The sequence below is a fragment of the Chelonoidis abingdonii genome, chromosome 4, assembly GCF_003597395.2.
Source record: "Chelonoidis abingdonii isolate Lonesome George chromosome 4, CheloAbing_2.0, whole genome shotgun sequence".
NCBI classification, from domain to species: Eukaryota; Metazoa; Chordata; order Testudines; family Testudinidae; genus Chelonoidis; species Chelonoidis abingdonii.
Window position 1 is genome coordinate 22,752,611 of NC_133772.1, and position 19,988 is coordinate 22,772,598.

The 19,988-nt window shown below is 49.8% G+C and overlaps 1 protein-coding gene across 1 annotated transcript in view; it reads left to right on the forward strand.

Moving 5' to 3' along the window:
- IGFN1 (immunoglobulin like and fibronectin type III domain containing 1) overlaps positions 1 to 19,988 on the forward strand; it is a 72,614-nt gene that overhangs the window by 13,242 nt on the left and 39,384 nt on the right. Inside the window, exons 8-14 of the mRNA XM_075064650.1 lie at positions 1,059 to 1,230; positions 2,306 to 2,578; positions 9,458 to 10,424; positions 10,781 to 10,880; positions 11,260 to 11,638; positions 12,866 to 13,050; positions 14,290 to 14,422. Of these exons, the coding sequence (XP_074920751.1) occupies positions 1,059 to 1,230; positions 2,306 to 2,578; positions 9,458 to 10,424; positions 10,781 to 10,880; positions 11,260 to 11,638; positions 12,866 to 13,050; positions 14,290 to 14,422 (2,209 nt within the window). The remainder of the gene's footprint in view (positions 1 to 1,058; positions 1,231 to 2,305; positions 2,579 to 9,457; positions 10,425 to 10,780; positions 10,881 to 11,259; positions 11,639 to 12,865; positions 13,051 to 14,289; positions 14,423 to 19,988) is intronic.

Below are 19,988 nucleotides of genomic sequence, written 5' to 3' on the forward strand. Positions count from 1 at the left end.
GGGTCTAAATTAGCAATTACCCATCAAGAAAATAATCTTGGAGTCATTTCGGATAATTCTCTGAAAATATCCATTCAATGTGCAGCGACAATTAAAAAAATCTAACAGAAAGTTAGGAACTGTTAGGAAAGGAATAGATAATAAGACAGTATATACCATGATGCCACTATATAAATCCATGGTACACCCACACCTTGAATACTGTGTGAAGTTCTGCTTACCCCAGCTCAAAAAAGATTGATTAGAAATGGAAAAGGTACAGAGAAGAACAGAAAAATGATTAAGGATATGGAACAGCTTCCATATGAGAAGAGATTAAAAAGACGGGGACTATTCAGTTTGGAAAAGAGACAACTAAGGGGGGATATGATAGAGGTCTATAAAATCAGGAATGGTGTTGAGACAGTGACTACGGAAGTGTTATTTACCCCTTCTCATAACAGAAGAACTAGGGGGTCACCCAATGAAACTAATAGGCAGCCAGTTTAAAATAAACAAAAGGAAGTACTTCTTCACACAATGCACAGTCAACCGGTGGAACTCATTGCCAAGGGATGTGTGAAGGCCAAAACTATAACTGGATTCAATACAAAATTAGATAAGTTCCTGGAAGATAGGTCCATCAATGGCTATTAGCCAAGATGGTCAGGGATGCAACACCATGTTCTGGATGTTCATAAACCTCTGGCTGCGAGATGCTGGAAGTGGACAACGGGATGGATCACTTGACAATTGCCCTCTTCTATTCATTGCCTTTGAAACAGAGGCTAGATGAACCATTGCTCTGACCCAGTATGGCCATTCTTATGTTCTTAACCATCCCCAATATAACTCATTGACATCAATGGAGTTGTACCATGGATGAATTTGGCGTAATGTGTTTGAAGGGATTTGGACCTCTGGGGCTTCCATATGCTAGAAATCAAGTTTTCACACTTTACCTGAATTCCTAAATGAAATATGTTGTCTTGAGTTGGTGCTTTAAACCCATTTAATGTCTTTCTATTTAAAGAAGTGCATTGCTCTAACTCAGCAAATTGCCTCTTTTCTCCCTTTAGGATGGCCAACTGATCAATTATGGATTCAACGATGACAAAGTAAAGCACTGTCTGAGGCAGGAAGGGAAAAAGTACAACTTCACCATCAACCACCTGCAGCTGGAAGATGCCGGCGTGTACCAGATCAAAGTGGAGGATGTGGATGTCTTCTCAACTGAGTTGGAAGCTGACTGTAGGGACCTGAGCTTTATAAACATGCACTTTGGCAGGATGTGTAAAGAACCCATTTCAGATGGGAAATCTAATCTGGGAGTAAATTCCAAACTCATCAGTGGAAACCAATAGCCACTGAAGTCTATGTGGGCAAAGGCGCTTACTCTCTAATAATACGCTTGTGATAAAGAGCGAAAGGGTAGGAAAGGTGGTCACGTGGATTGGGCACTGGATTAGGTTTTAGGATGAATGGGTTCAATTCTCAGTTCAGTATAGACTTCTTGAATGACTTCAGGCTTGACAATCTACCCTGTGCCTCAATTCCCCTTCTGCAAAATGGAGATAATAATCTCTGTCCTCAAACGGGTGTTGTAAGGCTAAAAGTCCACAAATGATTGTGAACTGCTCAGACACCACAGTGATGAGGTATAGGTACCTAGTTAGATAAAAAAAACAAATATATTCCTGTACCACTCAGAAGTAGACTAAGGTGCACATCTCAGGGTAGTTGTTCTTTCTGCCTGAGCAAAAGCTCACTGACTTCAAATTCTTTTTCTTTCCTTCTTTCTTCTTTCATCCATCCGTGCATCCATCCATCCATGTTTAGTCTTAGTGAGTCAAGCAACCCCTTTACCCACACTTTCCTGACAATGGATCTCAATCCTAACTTGGAGAGACCACCCCTTGGGGGTCCCAGCTGAGTCCTTATAAGGGAATGGGCACTATCCTACCCTGGTCATTGGATGTAGAAGTGGGCTGTTCCTTTTTGGTCCTTGTAAGGGAAATGAGCCATCCCATCCAAGAATTGCAGAAGGATTGGAGGTGGCAGCTGTCCCACTGTAACTTTCCATGGTGGCCTCCAATAGGAGGGAAACAACATTAGTTTGCTTCAAGATATGTTTTGTATATCTCCTGTACAAAATATAATAGAAGGGAGGGTCATTTTGGGGGGCATGTAACACACTCTTCCCACAGCCTCCCAGAGTATAGGAGACTGCCCTAGGCTCCAGCATAGCTTTTCTCCCTGAAAGACTTGAGCTGCCTGTCATGGAGAATATGTTACATGACTGAAAGCCCTTGATTTGCCATTGCAGTCATTCCTGTGGGATTCCGACACTTGCTGAGTGAAGTGCACTGCCATGAGCAAGGAAATGCCATCTTTGAATGCAGCCTATACAGCCCCTGCTATGATGCCGTGTGGCTGTATAGAAAACATCCCATTGAGGAGAATGACAAGTACAAAATCTCCATCTCTCCTGATGGCCTGACCCACCAGCTGGTTATTAAAAACACACAGCTCACTGACAAAGGGACTTACACCCTCGATATCAGAATCTGCTCCTCTAGTGCATGGCTTGAGGTGGAACGTGAGTAACACTCTATTCTTCCCTTAGCTTTGGTTTTGCTTTCTTATGGTGGGCCTAACTTTGTCACCAGGTGGCCTCCTGTTAGCCATGAATTGCTGTTAGGAGTTGATTGTTAGGCTGCGGGCTCTGGAGTGCTATCTGAGAAAGTGGGAAGCAGATTAGAAAGTAACTTTAGCCTTCCTCTTCAGTAGGACTATGGAGATCAGAGAATAACCCCCCTTCTTATGAACACTGACAAAACCTGCAAGCTCTCATTTTCCCTATTGCCATAAGACTCATTTGTTACAATGTAGTGGATTCTCCATCACTTGGAGACTTTAAATCAAGACTGAATCTCTCTTAAAAAGACACCCCAACTCCACTGCAAGATAGGAACTTGATGAAGAAATTACAGGGTGAAAATCTCTGGCCTGGGTTACACAATAGATCAGACAAGATGATGACAATTATCCTTTCTGACCTGAAAATCTACTATTCCTATCCAAGTGCTGCTATTTCTAAAGTAGGGTCCTCCTAATTAGGATATCCATATCAACTATCTGTTGTCTTCATTAAGTTGCTGACCTTCAACCCAGCTGGGACCAGATGGGGAAACTTGAACCCCCAGATCTCTGACTTGTTAATCATATTTACAATTGGTAGCGTACATCCTTATTTAACTCACCTAATGAACAACTAAAATTTAGGTAAATATGAACCTATATATAGGACTGGAGTCTTTACTCCTTGGGTGGGCAACTTAGAGGGGCAGGGCTCCAAACTTGCAGTTCAACTAGTAGGGCTTGTGCTTTGGAGTATGGTGGGGATTGTTAGCCACTGAGTATGTCATCTTTTTGGTGAATGCAGGAGAGGGCTAGGTACAAGAGAGACATTGCCTTTGAGTCCATGGTATCCCCTCAACCTCTCATGACAGGAACTGTGAGGTTGACTGATCCTTCCTAATCTGGTAGACTCAGTGACCTAGTTAGAACCAGGCCTCTTCAAGGTTTAAAGCTACTTCAGGATACCCGGATAGTGTTTTCAGCTATTTTACTTAGACCTCCCTCAGAGCAGCTAATCTTGTTGAGTGATGATGGACAAACCCCTCCAGCAGAGGGCCAGGGGTTAGTCTGCAGGGAAGGCTTCCTATTAAACTTGCCAGAGATACTCGTTCAGCCAGAAGTGGCCTTTCACTCTAGCCCCATGGAGCTACTGAGACAAGACCTCCCTAAAATGTCTTTAGGATCAATCAGGTTTGCTGTCAACCCCTATGTGGCCTAAGATGGCTGCTAGCTATTACTGGTATCCTCTGAGTGTCTTTTGGTTAACACTGATCTCTGTGAGTCTGTGCTGGCCCACTATCCTTGGCTGCTGGCTCCATGCAAACTCCTCTAAGAGGCCTCTGATTGTCTCCATTTACTGGCTGTCCCACTGGTGTGTTTCAACCCCTCTGTGTAAGTCCCCCAAGAAGGTCTCTGCTGCTCAGCAGAGGGGAGTTGGGAGGGCTGGGTGTGGAATGTGGAGAGGAGCATTAAATGTTCATCTCCAACTGCCATAATGGACTTTCTTGTTTACTTCCAACAGGCCCCTTTTCCTCCCACAGCAGCTATCTCTGTACTTCTGAAAACCACAGCATCCCCCAGCTGATGAAAAGCTAGATGGGGCTTTGTGTCTGCCCATCCTCAGGCTACTGCTTCACTCCAAAAATAAAATGTTGAGAGACTATTGCTGTCAGGCATTCTACTCTTCCCGTGGTGCAAACTAATCTGAATCTGATGAGCATCAGGGCACATATGAAAATGGGAGGGAATTGTAATTGTGAGGGTATGGCATTGTTAGAAGGGGAGGTTATATAAGTTTTATCAGGGGTGCCTAGTGCATATAAGTTAGGCACCCTTTTTATGCATTTAACTAAATGAGTAAATAAAAGCTGGATGGGTAAAATAATTGAAACAAAACTCTGTAAACTACCATTTCATTTTGAAATTTACAAAATGGAGCTGCAAAAGTTGCACTATCTTTTATGTCAGCTTTAAGTCCCTTTTTGGAGTGAGAACAAACCCATTTCTACTTAAAATGTTGGTTTTTGACTGAGAAACATAAAATTCTGACTGAAACTTCCATAGGAAACATGCAAGAGTTTTATATATTCTGGGTGTAAAAATGTCCTTTATGCAAAAAATTAAATTTCTGTATTGTGAAATGTCCTGGAATGAAATCATAAAAATTGTGGTGCAAAATTGAATGCTCTCATTTTCATCCCTTTCATACTTTTCTCACTACAATGGCATGATATTTCATTTGGTGGCTGCAGCATCATGTGAGATTTTTATTCACTGTTTTCCTATTGCTTTTGTCTTTTCTTTCCTGTGAATGGCTTCTTCTCTAATCAACAAACAATGCTTCTACAATGCAGCTGCCAGAGGAAAGAGCAGACAAACTGAAGGAGATGGAACAGATAAAAATGGATGGCAGATGGATAAGTCCATGTTGCCAGATGAAGAAGGTGCCAAGGAACTTCTACAAGGAGAAGGCCTTGGGAATCAAAATCACCTTAAAAGCACCGCAATGGTCAAAGATGGACAGTATGGAAGTAACCAGGATGGTAGTGGAGAACTTTATGGCTCCTCAGTGGATGTTGATTGGCGACATGGCTCTTTGGGACAAGATGGGCTAACTGGAAGGGTGGGGAAGGATGGAAGGATGGGGAAAAGCCAGTTTTCTGAAGCAGGGACAGATGGAGTTTCATTGGCAAATGGGAATAAATTTGGTTTGGCTAGTAATGAAGGTGGACGTGTGGGAAAGATTCATGGCCAGGACTTGGAGTTAGGTGGAGCTGGTATGGGTGGTGCAATAGACGAATGGGATCTGCATTCTTTTTATGGTGAGGTTTCTATGCTGGGTGGAGCTGGTTCTGGTGGTGGATTAGAGGGAGCAGGAGGGTTGGGTTCTTTAGGTGGTAGAGATTCCATGCTTGGTGGTGCTGGTGCTAGGTTAGGAAGCTCAGGAGAGTTGGGATCTCTCCATAGCATGGAAGGTGGTGCTGACACTGGTGGTGCTGGATTAGGAGGAGCAGGGAGTATAAGATTCCTCTATGGCAAGGATGGTACGCTAGGGGGACCTGGTGGTTCTGGCGCTAGCCTTGGTGCTACAGGGGATGCAGGCTCCCTCTATGGCAAGGATATTATGCTATGTGGAGCCAGTGTTGGTATTGGACTAGATGGTGCAGGAAACATGGGTGCTCTTGGTGACAGAGATGCTATACTAGGTGCATCTGATGTTGGTGGTGCTGGCTTAGGTGATGCAGGGGGCACAAGCTCCCTCTTTGGTAAGGATGGCATGCTAGGGGGAGATGGTGGTTCTGGTGCTGGACTAGGTGGTGCAAGGGTCATGGATTCTCTCTATGGTAAGGATGGCATGCTAGGGGGAGCTGGTGGTTCTGGTGCTGGACTAGGTGGTGCAGGGGGCATGGATTCTCTCTATGGTAAGGATGGCATGCTAGGGGGAGCTGGTGGTTCTGGTGCTGGACTAGGTGGTGCAGGGGGCATGGTTTCTCTCTATGGTAAGGATGGCATGCTAGGGGGAGCTGGTGGTTCTGGTGCTGGACTAGGTGGTGCAGGGGGCATGGATTCTCTCTATGGTAAGGATGGCATGCTAGGGGGAGCTGGTGGTTCTGGTGCTGGACTAGGTGGTGCAGGGGGCATGGATTCTCTCTATGGTAAGGATGGCATGCTAGGGGGAGCTGGTGGTTCTGGTGCTGGACTAGGTGGTGCAGGGGGCATGGATTCTCTCTATGGTAAGGATGGCATGCTAGGGGGAGCTGGTGGTTCTGGTGCTGGACTAGGTGGTGCAGGGGGCATGGATTCTCTCTATGGTAAGGATGGCATGCTAGGGGGAGCTGGTGGTTCTGGTGCTGGACTAGGTGGTACAGGGGGCATGGATTCTCTCTATGGTAAGGATGGCATGCTAGGGGGAGCTGGTGGTTCTGGTGCTGGACTAGGTGGTACAGGGGGCATGGATTCTCTCTATGGTAAGGATGGCATGCTAGGGGGAGCTGGTGGTTCTGGTACTGGACTAGGTGGTACAGGGGGCATGGGTTCTCTCTATGGTAAGGATGGCATGCTAGGTGGAGCTGGTGTTGGTATTGGACTAGATGGTGCTGAAGCCATGGGTGCACCTGGTGGCAGATCTGCTATGCTAGGTGCATTTGATGTTGGTGGTGCTGGCTCAGGTGGCGCAGGGAGCATGGGCTCCCTCTGTAGTAAGGATGGTATGAAAGGTGGAACCAGTGCTGGATCAACAAGTGCAGGAGGCATAAGGTCTTTGTATGATAAGGATGATATGCTTGCTGGGGCTGGTGCTCATGATGCTGGTCTAGATGATGCATGTGGCGTGAAGTCTCTCTATGGTAAGGACGGTATGAGAGGTGCAATTGGGGCTGTGGCTGGTGGAGATGAGGCTGAGACTGGTGGTGCTAGTCCTGGTTTTGGTGGTACAGGAGGATTTAGGTCTTCCTATGGTAAGGATGATATGCTAGGTGGAGATGGGGCTGGTACTGGTGTTGGTGGTGATGATTTAGGTAGTCCAGGGGCAATGGGGTCTCTCTATGATATTGATGGTACGGTAGGTGGAGCAGGTGCTGCTGGGGCTGGTAGTGGTTTTGGTAGTGCAAGGGACATGGTGTCTCTCTACGGTGAGAATGGAATGATCGGTGGAGCTGGCTCCAGAGCTGTTGGTTCTGGTGCTGGTGTAAGTAGCCCAGGGAGGATGGGAACTCTTTCTGGAAAGGATGCTACACCTGGTGGAGCTGATGCTGGATTAGGAGGAGCAGGGAGTCTGACAGGTTCTCTCTATGGCAAGAATCATATGTACAGTGCTGGTCTAGATGATTCAAGGGGTGAGGACTATCTCTGTGGTAAGGATGGTATGCTAGATGGAGCTGGTACTGGTTTAGATAATGCAGGAAGGATGGGCTCTCTCTATGGCAAGGATCCTATTTTAGGTGGACATGGTGTTGGTCATGCAGGTGCTGGATTAGCAGGGACAGGAAGCATGGGTTCTCTCTCTGGCAAGGATGCTATGCTAGATAGAGCTGGTTCTGGATGTGGACTAGATGGTGCTGGGGTCAGATATGCTATGCTAGAGGGAGCTGGCACTGGTAGTGCTGGGATTGGTGCTGGCTTAGGTGGTGCAGGTTCTTGCTATGGCAAAGATGGTATGTTAGGTGGAGCTGGTGCTGGTGTTGCAGGTGGAATGGGTGTTCTTGATGGCAAGGACTCTATGCTAAGTGTAGCAGCAGGTGCAGGAGGCATAGGGTCTCTCTGTGGTAAGGATGGTAAAGTAAGTGGAGCAGGGCCTGGTGCTGGTCTAAGTGGTGCAGAAGGCATGGAGTCTTTCTATGATAAGGATGGTATGTTTGGTGGCACCAGTCCTGGTGCTGGAGTAGGTGGAGCAGGTGTGTTGGATTCCATACATAGCAAAGGTTTAGTGCTAGGTGGGGCAGGGCCTGGTACTGGTGGTGAATTCACAGGAGCTTGGGGCACGGGTTCACTTGACAGCAGAGATTCTATCTTAGATGGAGCAATTGCCAGTGGTGGTAATAGTGGTTTAGGACATTTGGGTTCCCTTTATGGCAGGGATCCTGCCCTTGGTGGAGCAGTTGTTGGTGCAGGAGGCAAATTACAGGATGGCTCCAATGATGGGAGAATGCCAGGTGTTCATGGTGAAGGGTCACTGGGTTATGATCAGATGTCAGGCCATCATGGTGGAGTCCAGGCTGATGCCAGAAGAGGACAGATGCCAGGCCTGAATGCCAGGGGACTAAGTGCAGAAGAAACCTTGAAAAACAGAGACTGGAAAAGAAGAGGAGGTTTTCTTCAAGATGAAGCAAGAGGTATTCACTTTTCATTGAGGCTTTTATGGTGCTATTGCTCTAGTATTTTAGAGAAAAAGGATAATCTTGTGGTTGAGACCTAGGCATGAGAACTTGGAGGCTTTCTGTTCTATCTGTAAAAAGCGACAAACAGTCCTGCGGCACCTTATAAACTAACAGATTTATTGGAGCATAAGCATTTGTGAGTGAATATCCACTTTGTCAGATGAATTGGGTATTCACCTACAAAAGCTCATGCTCCAATACGTCTGTTAGTCTATCAGGTGCCACAGGACTCTTTGTCGCTTTTTACAGGTCCAGACTAACACGGCTACCCCTCTGTTCTTCTTCGAGTGGTTGCTCATATGCATTCCATGTAGGTGTGTGCGCGCCGCGTGCACAGCCGTCGGAGAAACTTTTCTACCCTAGCAACACTCGGCGGGTCGGCTGGGCGTCCCCTGGAGTGGCGCCACCACTGCGCCGCATTAAATACCCCAGCCGACCCGGCCACCCTTCAGTTCCTTCTTACCGCCCGTGTCGGTCGTTGGAACAGTGGAGTGCAGTTGCCTGACCTCCACATTCTTCCCTAGCTACTCGCTTATCGCTGTTCTTTGTTAGTTAATCGTTTCGTTTACATAGTTAATTAGTTATAGTTGAGTAAATAGTGTTAGTGTATTTGTTAGTAGTTTTCGCGGGGCCGGGGGCTCTTCCCCTACCCCGCGCCCGGTACCGAAGCCATGCCTGGCTCGCCGGGATTTAAGCAATGTTCAGCCTGTAATAGGCCAATGCCGACAGGAGATCCCCACGACTCCTGCCTGAAATGCCTGGGGGAGTCGCACTTAGCGTCTAAGTGCCCCATTTGTAAGGCATTCAAGCCGCGTACCCAGAAGGAGCGGAACTTTAGACTCCGGCAGCTCCTCATGGAGGCGGCGTTGACACCAGCACCGAGTACGAGCCAGCAAGCGGATGAGACCGCTCCTCCGGCACCGTCCACGTCCGGTACCGGTAAGGCTCCTCGGCACCGGCAGCACGCGACGCCGAAGCAACTCCGCGCCGCTCCCTCTCTCCGAGGTCGACGTCGGCTAAGCCTCGGGCGGACCCTCCTGCAGCCGCCCCGAAGGCTAAGACTGCTCCTGAGGCAGACCGCCCGGCACCGGCCCCGGTTGCGGCGCCGTCAGATCCGGCCCCGTTGACTCCAGCCCCGCGCGGGCCGTCGAGTCCGGCGCCGAGAAGCTCCCCGGCACCGGCCGCGGTCGAGCTGGCGTTGCCTTCCACACCGGAGACATTTTCGGCGGCACGAGACCTGATTGCTATCACGGAGCCGGCACCTCATGTACCTCCGGTACCGCCAGTCCGTTTGACCCTCTCCAAGGGCAAGCCGCCTTTTTCTCGGCCGCCCTCTGTCACTGCTCAGGTCAACCGCTCCAGATCTCGGTCTCCTCGCCGCTCCTCTTCACGGCACCGCTCCAATCGCGGCGTTCACCGTCGCACCGCTCCCACTGCGCGGCACCGCTCCCATCGCAGCACCGCTCCCAATCCGCGGCACCGTTCGGCACCGTTCCCAATCGCGGCACCGCTCCAATCGGCCACGGCACCGCTCTCCGGCGCCGCTCCATCGCGGCACCGCTCTCCGTCGGCACCGTTCAATCGGCACCGCTCCCGCTCGGCCCTCGGCAATGCCTCCGCGGCACCGCTCGGCACCTCACGCGCGGCGCCGGTCCGCAACTCGCTCCCTCCCCGTCCCGCTATTCGCGGCACCGGTCGAGCTCCCGGCACCACCACGCAGGCCGATATTCCCGGAGCAGATCTCGCCGTCGAGGCTCGAGGTCCCGGTCGACCTCCTCCCGGCACCAAGCCGGCGCAGGTCCCGGTCCGGCTCCCGGTACCGCCACCGGTCCCCAAGACTCCGGTCTGCCAGGTCCATTGGCACGTCGGTGCCCACCTTCGCGGCCCCTCCGTGGCCGTCCGGTCAAGAGTCTGCTTCCTCCAGGGCAGGTAGCAGCTATAGCCGGGACCGAGACGTTGACTTCCCCGTGGGACTCTTCCAGGACAGTCGCTCCCACGATCCCGCGCAGCAGCAATGGGCCATGTGGACACCCTGGGCTTACCATCAGGCCCAGGGTGCTCCCCTGGTTCCGGCCCCTGCACCTGCTCCACAACGTCGGGCACCAGAGGCTACCATATCCCGTCCTCCTCCGGAAGACGCAGAGGATCATGCCATTCATCCTCTGCACTCCCCGGAGTCTTTACAGCAGGACCACAGGGGACGAGTCCTGCCCAGGACCCTCTTGTCCCGGGCGTATCCTCCTCCTCTTCTCCCGATGAGGCCGTGGCGGGCTCCTCTTCCTCAGGGCCCCCGCCGATCGACTTGCGAGCCCACCAGGACCTCCTTCGCGGGTGGCCCTTAACATAGACCTCCCGGTGGAGGAAGTGGCGGAGGTCGACGATCCGGTAGTCACTATTCTGGCTGCCGATGCCCCAACGCGCATAGCCCTCCCATTCATTAAAACTATACAGGCGACTACTGATACCTTGTGGCAGTCTCCAGCATCCATCCCACCGACGGCAAAAGGTGTGGAGCGAGATATATATGGTGCCCTCCAAGGGTTATGAACACCTGTACGTCCACCCACCCCCTCCTCGTTAGTTGTCCAATCAGTTAACGAGAGGGAGCGCCATGGCCAACAGGCGCGGCACCAAAATCTAAAGAGGCTAGGCGCATGGACCTTCTAGGCCGTAAAGTCTATTCAGCAGGCGCCTTACAGCTCCGAGTCGCCAATCAGCAGGCCCTCTTAGGCCGATACGGCTTTAACACCTGGTCGGAGGTTAGCCGCTTTACAGAGTTGCTGCCCCGGACTCACGCCAGGAGTTCGCAGCCTTTGTGGAGGAGGGCAAAAAGATCGGCAGGAGGACCTCCCTCCAAGCTGCCCTGGACGCGGCCGACTCGGCTGCTAGGACTGTAGCCTCCGGAATTACGCTGAGACGGATTTCCTGGCTCCAGGCCTCCACCTTACCACCAGTACTGCAGACCACATTGCAGGACTTACCCTTTGAGGGCCGGGGTTTGTTTTCCGATAAGACAGACCCTCACCTTCAAAGCCTGAAAGACGGCAAGGTCACCTTAAAGTCGCTCGGGATGCACACCCCGTGGCTCAACGGAGACCCTTTAGGCCCCAAGCCCGCCGCCCGTACTTCCCGCCTCGAAACAGGCAGGATTTCACCAGGAGGCGAGGTCGGGGGGGCGAAGACGCCAGTCTGGCCCCCACGCGGCCCAGTCTCAAGGCCCCACTAAAACCACATCAGGGGCAAGAGCAGCTTTTGAAGGTACGCCCGGGGACGGCGTACCAGACTCTCTTCAGGATCCTTTTCCCCCTTTTCCAACCGCCTTTCCTACTTCCTTCCGGCGTGGTCGCAGATTACTTCCGATCAGTGGGTGCTGCGCACGGTGAAGCACGGATACCACCTCCAGTTTGCTTCATCCCCGCCTTTCCGCCCCCTTCCCGGTCTCTCTTCAGGGACCCCTCTCACGAGCAAATCCTCTGGCACGAGGTGCAATCTCTCCTCACTGCAGGAGCCGTAGAGGAAGTTCCGCTGCCCGAGAGGGGAAGGGTTATTACTCCCGTTATTTTCTCATTCCCAAATCCAAGGGAGGCCTCCGACCAATTCTAGATCTGCGGGGACTCAACAAGTGGCTACGCAAGTTGAAGTTCCGCATGGTCTCCCTGGGAACCATTATCCCGTCCTTGGATCCTGGAGACTGGTACGCCGCCCTCGACATGAAGGACGCGTACTTCCACATAGCCATTTTCCCGCCGCACAGGAAGTACCTTCGGTTCACGGTCAGACAGCACCACTTTCAGTTTGCTGTCCTCCCCTTTGGCCTGTCTACTGCCCCGAGGGTCTTCACAAAATGCATGGCCGTCGTCGCCGCGCACTTCGCAAGCAGCAGATACATGTCTTCCCATACCTGGACGACTGGCTCATCAGGGCGCCTCGCACGCCCAAGTCCGTCAGCACGTCTCAGTAATCAAGGACCTCTTTGTCTTGGGGATCCTCCTCAATGCGGAGAAGTCCACTCTCAATCCGACGCAGAGACTGGACTTCATAGGAGCGACACTGGACTCCTCCCTTGCCAGAGCCTACTTGCCTCAAGCGCGCTTCCTAGCGCTCACTTCACTCGTCCGGCACTTGCAAGCAGCTCGTCTGACCTCAGCTCGCAACTGCCTCGCTCTGCTGGGGCATATGGCCGCATGCACCCATGTCACCAATATGCCAGGCTACGCATGCGGCCCTTTCAGACGTGGCTTCACTCGGTCTTCCGTCCGAGCAGGGACTCCATGGACGTGCTGCTCACGATCCCTCCCGGTCCTCTCCGCTCCCTCGACTGGTGGCTGGACCAGTCTCAGGTTTGTGCAGGGATGCCCTTTCATCCGCAGCAACCATCACTAACCCTAACGACGGATGCGTCATCCCTCGGCTGGGGGGCCACCTAGGTCGCTTACGGACCCAGGGCCGTTGGTCTGCCGACGAGCTCACCCTTCACATCAACATACGGGAGCTACGGGCCGTTCGTCTCGCCTGTCAGACGTTCCAGCAGCATCTTCGTGGCCGTTGTGTTTCGGTATTTACGGACAACACAACGGCCATGTACTACATCAACAGGCAGCAGGGGGGACTCGCTCGTCTCCCCTGTGTCAAGAAGCCATTCAACTATGGGACTTCTGTATAGCCCTCCGGGTGGATCTAGTAGCATCCTTCCTGCCCGGAGTCCGGAACACCCTGGCGGATCGGCTGAGCAGGTCCTTCCTCTGCCACGAGTGGTCGATCAGATCGGACGTCATTTACTCCATTTTCCAGAGGTGGGGCTTTCCCCTCGTAGACCTCTTCGCGTCCCGCTCGAACAGGAAGTGCCAGGAGTTCTGCTCATTCCAGGGCCTCTCCCCCGGGTCGATAACGGACGCGTTTCTCCTGCCTTGGAGCCACCGCCTACTGTATGCCTTCCCTCCGTTTCCTCTGGTACACAGGGTCTTGCTCAAGGTTCGCAGAGACAAGGCGCAGCTCATCTTAATAGCGCGGCGTGGCCCAGGCAAGCCTGGTACACCACCCTCCTGGACCTGTCAGTAGCCGCTCCAATTCCCCTCCCAGTGTCCCGGACCTCATCACACAGGACCACGGGAGACTTCGTCATCCGGATCTGCGATCCCTCCACCTCACGGCGTGGCTCCTGCATGGCTGAATGCTGAGGAATTACGCTGCTGCTCCGGTCCGGTGCAGCGCATTCTCCTCCATAGCAGAAAACCTTCCACCCGCAGAACGTATGTGGCCAAGTGGAGGCGCTTCACGGCCTGGTGTGCATCCACGATGTTTCCCCTTACAGGCGTCAATCCCGACGATCCTAGACTACCTCTGGCACCTTAAGCAGGGATGGGGCCTGGCGACTTCCTCTCTTAAGGTGCACCTGACAGCAATATCCACCTTCCATCCGGGAGACGGTGGCTGCTCGGTGTTCTCTCACCCGGTAGTCTCTCGCTTCATGAAGGGTCTGGACCGTACTTATCCCCCCACTCGTCACCCAGCCCCTCCTGGGACCTCAACTTGGTCTTGAAACAGACTTATGTTGCCGCCCTTCGAACCACTGGCAACTTGCCCGCTTCTCTACCTATCGTGGAAGACGGTCTTCTTGGTGGCAATCACCTCAGCGCGTCGGGTCTCGGAGATCAGAGCCCTCACTGTCGATCCTCCGTACACCGTCTTTCATAAAGACAAAGTGCAACTGCGACCTCATCCTGCTTTCCTCCCTAAGGTGGTGTCTGCCTTCCACGCTTGCCAGGACATCTTTCTCCCGGTTTTCTTCCCGAAGCCGCATGCTTCTCGGAGAGAACAGCAGCTACACACCTTGGATGTGCGCAGAGCACTGGCTTTCTATGTGGAAAGAACCAAGCCCTTCCGAAGGTCTCCGCAGCTCTTTGTCGCGGTTGCAGAGCGAATGAAAGGTCTGCCAATCTCCTCCCAGAGGATTTCCTCCTGGGTCAGGGCCTGTATTCGCACGTGCTACGAGCAAGCTCAGGTTCCCCTCGGACACCTTACGGCGCATTCCACGAGGGCTCAAGCTTCCTCAGCAGCCTACTTGGCGCACGTGCCCATCCAGGAGATTTGCCGTGCTGCGACCTGGTCATCGGTCCACACTTTCGCCACGCACTATGCGTTGGTCCAGCAGTCTCGGGACGACGCGGCCTTTGGGGCGGCTGTACTCCAGACTGCCGCGTCTCACTCCGACCCTCCGCCTAGGTAAGGCTTGGGATTCACCTAATGGAATGCATATGAGCAACCACTCGAAGAAGAAAAAAGGTTACTTACCTCTGTAACTGTTGTTCTTCGAGATGTGTTGCTCATATCCATTCCACACCCACCCTCCTTCCCCACTGTCGGAGTAGCCGGCAAGAAGGAACTGAAGGGTGGCCGGGTCGGCTGGGGTATTTATGCGGCACCGTGGTGGCGCCACTACAGGGGACGCCCAGCCGACCCGCCGAGTGTTGCTAGGGTAGAAAAGTTTCTCCGACGGCTGTGCACGCGGCGCGCACACACCTAAATGGAATGTATATGAGCAACACATCTCGAAGAACAACAGTTACAGAGGTAAGTAACCTCATTATACTTGTTCTATCTGTGACTGTGCCACAAATTTCCTTTGTGATCTTAAGTAAATCACAGGCCCAGATTTTTAAAAGTGGTCACTGATTTTGGGTTTCTCCTGTTTTGGGTGCCTAACTTGGATCTGATTTACAGAAGTGCTGATGCTCCCAACTTGTAGCTGAAGTCAATGGAGCTCCATGTGCTCAACACCTCTGGAAGGGGAGACTTGAAAATATTTGTCTCAGCTTCCATATCTTTAAATGGAGATAGTAACTTCACCGCTTCCAGAAGGTTGGGAAGAGATTTATAATTGTCTGTTAAAGTGCCTTGAGATCCTTGTGATAGAACTGGTATATATTAATGATAGCTGTTAGAATTATTGTGAGATCTCTCTGGAACCCCCTCTAAGCCTTCTAACTCCTTCCTATGAAATAAACAGGCTCAAAGCACACAAGGAATAGACATTATCCAGTTCACAAAAAAATTAGTTTCCATATCTTTTCAAGTAAAGTGTCCATAATTCTTTTCCATCTCCCAATAGTTTTCAAAACAGACTCTTTACTTTTTTGTTTTATAAGTCCAGTGACAATATCTCTCATTATTCCCAGCCCTAGACATTCAAGTGCCAATTTTCTGTTATTTGAAATTATGCACATTAAAAATCCACGAGACAGAAAACTCTTACTATGTTAGTTGGCCTTATTTGACTACACCACTGAAGGTCAATGAGGCATGTCACGAGATAAAGACTACTTAATGAATATGGTCAGGCCTATATGCCAGATATTTTGGGGTTTGTGCTGATTTCTTGTGGGAATGAGGGTTGGGATCCGTGTGCCCACTTAATTACAACCACTTGAATCAGGTTGTATGTTGTTTCTTCTTGGTATTTGTTCCAATATGTTGATTGCTGCATGCAGAATGTTGGGTGATCCTCAGTTGATGTCTATCAGCTATGACTTCCAATTAAGTCGGGTCGGTTTACACCATCTGAGGATCAGCCCATAGTTTTTGGATTATTACTGCTAGACTTTTTTATTAAGAATGGTGCTGTTCTTCCATCGTGCAACAGGCCATTTTTGCGCTCAGATTGTTACTTCTCCAGATGTGTCTTTGTGTCACAAATGGTCAGTGCATTTCCAATGTGGGCTCTTTTCCTCATGTAGTTTCAGAATCACATTGCCATTTCTACAAGGTTTTGTCTGATGTCAGTGCCAGAAAGGAGAACCCGCTGTGCTGTCTTTGCTAGCCTCAAACGATCAGGTGGAGGAACTCGTTTAAAGATGATTCAGTAAGGTGCAATAGCTCACTGTTATTCCGGGACACCAGGACTTATTTACTGATACTGCGGCTACAACTTCTATGCAATATTATGCAAGGGTTTCTCCATCCTGCTCCATTTTTTGATTGGTGGAATCAGGGTCCTGTGCAGTGGTGCCCCATTTCACTGTCAAGAAGGCACGCGACTAGGTCTCCCTGGCCACTGGTCTGACTGTGTAAGACTGCAGCCAAGCGCTGTTTGGTCAAGCCTTTGTTCGTGAGCTTTCTACTCAGATTTGAACTTTAGCGTTCATAAACTCGAAGAAGCTAGCATTGAACCCTCTAGCTTAATTACCGCTTTGATCTGATATTGCTGCCACCAGACAGGAATTACAGTGCCTGCCTTCGCTCTGGTCCCCCAAACCTTCCCGGGACCCCAAGAATCCAAATTCCTTGGATTCTTTAAAACAAGGAGAAATTAAACACTTCCTCCTCTTTTATCCCTCCAGGCTTCCCTTGCCGGGCTACCTGAGAGTTACTGTCCAAACTCTTGAATCAAATCCCTTGAGTGCCGACTACGGGAAAAATTCCAAGTCTTAAGAAAGCTTTATTTACAAAAAGAAAGAAAAAAACTAAATCGTCTCTGTATCAGGTTGAAATTACAGGTCAAATTGCTTAAAAGAAAAATGCTAAAACCTATATTTAAAGAAATGCATTTAAAATTTCGCAACTTACACACATGGTAAATAAAAAAAACCCCATAAAAGCCTATTGTTTTTCCCTTTGTACTTAAACTTAAACTGAAGATTAGAGCTTGAGATAGAAAGATCCTCTCTGCCGAGAGACAGACAAAAAACACAGACCCAAACATTCCCTCCCTGAACTTTGAAAAATCCGGTTTCCTGATTGGTCCTCTGGTCAGGTGTTTGGTTCCCTTTGTTAACCCTTTACAGGTAAAAGAAACATTAACCCTTAGCTATTTGTTTATGACAAGCCTCCCATGCGGAATTGGGCAGGATTCCTCCCCAATCCCACTGCAGGGTCATTTGCATTCTCACATCTACACTAGGAGGGTACTGTGAGGTTTTTTTCCATCTCATTTTCTTTGACATGGGCAGGAAAGGGAAGATCCTCCTCTCTGCTTCCCACTACTGATTATTTAGAATGTATATACATACTATGTGCATTCAGAAACACAAAGAAAACCAAGGTGTGTTCTCCAAGGAACTTCAGGTGTGGTGTGGACCATCCACAGTGCTCATTGAAATCAATGCTCAGCACCACTTAAGATCAGGCAAATTAGATGCAATGTCTCAATACAATGCAGGAGAATGGTTTGGGTCACAAGGCCACTGAGAATGAGATTGCAGTAGTCCAGATGAGAAATGAACCAGGCATGGAACCAGGTTTTAGGAGTAGGGATGGAGAGGAATGGAGACAGCTTAGATATATTAGGGCCTGATCCAAAGCCCACTGAGGTCAATGGAAAGACGCACATTGACTTTAATGGACTTCGGATCAGGCCCCTAGTAGGGCGTATATTGGTCCAACAGTGCTTACATGAAGGGTTACTAGTTAAATAGTCAAAGAATATCATAGTAATTAAGCTATAGTGACCAAGACATAGGCTTTTACCTGGAGATTAATGATGAGCTATGGTGGACACAGCTGAGGAAATGCCCTGTTTTGAGCTGCTTGTTGCTACAGAGGATCTGTGCTACACCTCAGCTTTTAGACAATCTTTTGGGGTAACCCTGTCAGTGTGGCAGTGTGGCAGACCTTCAAGGAGTCCCACTTGTCCTTCAGGGTAGGCCCTGCTGCCTCACCGCCTCCTAGATTGGAGCCTCTGAGTTTCAGCACTCCTGTGAGCTCTCCTCAGCGAGTTCCACTGAAGTGCACTCCTGGTTAGAGACTTGTACACACTTCAGGAACTAATGCACCCCAGCAAATATTTGAGGTGACACTCAAGCAGAGTTTTCAAAATAGAGCAGGATATACTAGTGCTGTGTTCCAGTTGACTAAAAGTCCTTAGGTTAGCATAGAGAAACGAAGGTTAAAGCATAGTCCATTCTAGTAAAGCCAGAGTAATTCACTAGCCAAGCTATAGTTAACTCCCTTTTCAGGTTCTGTTGACTTCCTTAATCAGTCCCAGTAGAGATCTTTCAGCCTCTTCCAGAAACCAACTCTTTATTCACTTTTGGTCACCTCCCAGTCCTTTGTTTTCCAGGTAGGTCCATGCTGAGTTCAAACACAGGGGTGCAAGGTGGGGGAAAACTTTTTCCTCTGGGTTGTTGATTGCTAGGTGTCAGTGATATTGTCTTTGGGGTTTTCTATGTTCTTCTCATATTTTTGATAAAGGTTGACCTTGACCAGTCCTTCTGATGACCCATTCAGTCCACTCAGACAGCTAAGTGGCATGCCCTGCCCCGCCCCACCCTGCCCCTCCCCTCCCCACATATCTCTTTGCCTGCACCAAGAGCAAACTTAATCATTTTTCTCCCACTGGGTAGAAAAACTATGTAGGGGGAAACTGAGGCACACACAGGCATCATAAAAATACTACAGAAAATTCCCACTTTGTCACACCTGGATTTTGTATTCAGTTTCATCTGACACATCAAACATTCTTATTTTCCAAGTCCAATTCCCAAGTTAAAAAATCAAATGTTTCCCTGTATCTTTTGTTAGTATTTTGAACTGCACCTGTGTCATAAATAGATAGCTAAGGGTTAATGTTTCTTTCACCTGTAAAGGGTTAACAAAGAGAACCAAACACCTCACCAGAGGACCAATCAGGAAACCGGATTTTTCGAAGTTCAGGTTTAGAGGAGAGGAAAGTATCTCAACACGCAGCATGGATTCACCAAGGGCAAGTCATGTCTGACTAAACCTAATTGCCTTTATAGAGATAACTGGGTCTGTGGATGAAAGAAAAGCAGTGGATGTTTTATCCTTGACTTACAAACCTTTTGATATGGTCTCCCACAATAATTCTTGCAGCAAGTTTAAGGAAAGTGTGGGCTGGATGAAATGACTCATAAAGTGGATAGAAGCTGGCTCAACAAGTAGTGATCAATGGCTGCATGTCTAGTTGGCAGCTGGTGTCAAGTGGAGTGCCCCAAGGGTTGGTCCTGGGGGCCGGTTTGTTCAATATCTCATTAATGATCTGGAGGATGGTGGTGGATTGCAATTCTCAGCAAAAGTTTGCCAGATGACACTAAAACTGGGAGAGTGTAGACTACACTGGAGGGTAGGGATAAGGATATAGAAGGGACCTAGACAAATTAGAGGATTGGCCCAAAAAGAAAACCTGTGAGTCAACAACGGACAAGTGCAAGAGTCTGCAATTAAGGATGGAAGAATCCATGCCACTGCTACAGACAGAGACCAAGCGGCTGGCAGCGTTTCTGCAGAAAAGGACTAGAGTTACAGGGAACAAGAAGTTGATTATGAGTCAACAGTGTGCCCTTGTTACCAAGAAGGCTAAAATGGCATTTTGGGCTGTATACATAGGGGCAATTGCCAAGCAGATTCGAGGGACGTGAATTCAATTCCCCTCTATTCGGTACATTGGTGACGGCCTCATCTGGAGGTAACTGTGTCCAGTTTTGGGCCTCCACACTATAGGAAGGAGTGGCAAAAATTGGAAGAGTCAGCAGAGGGCCA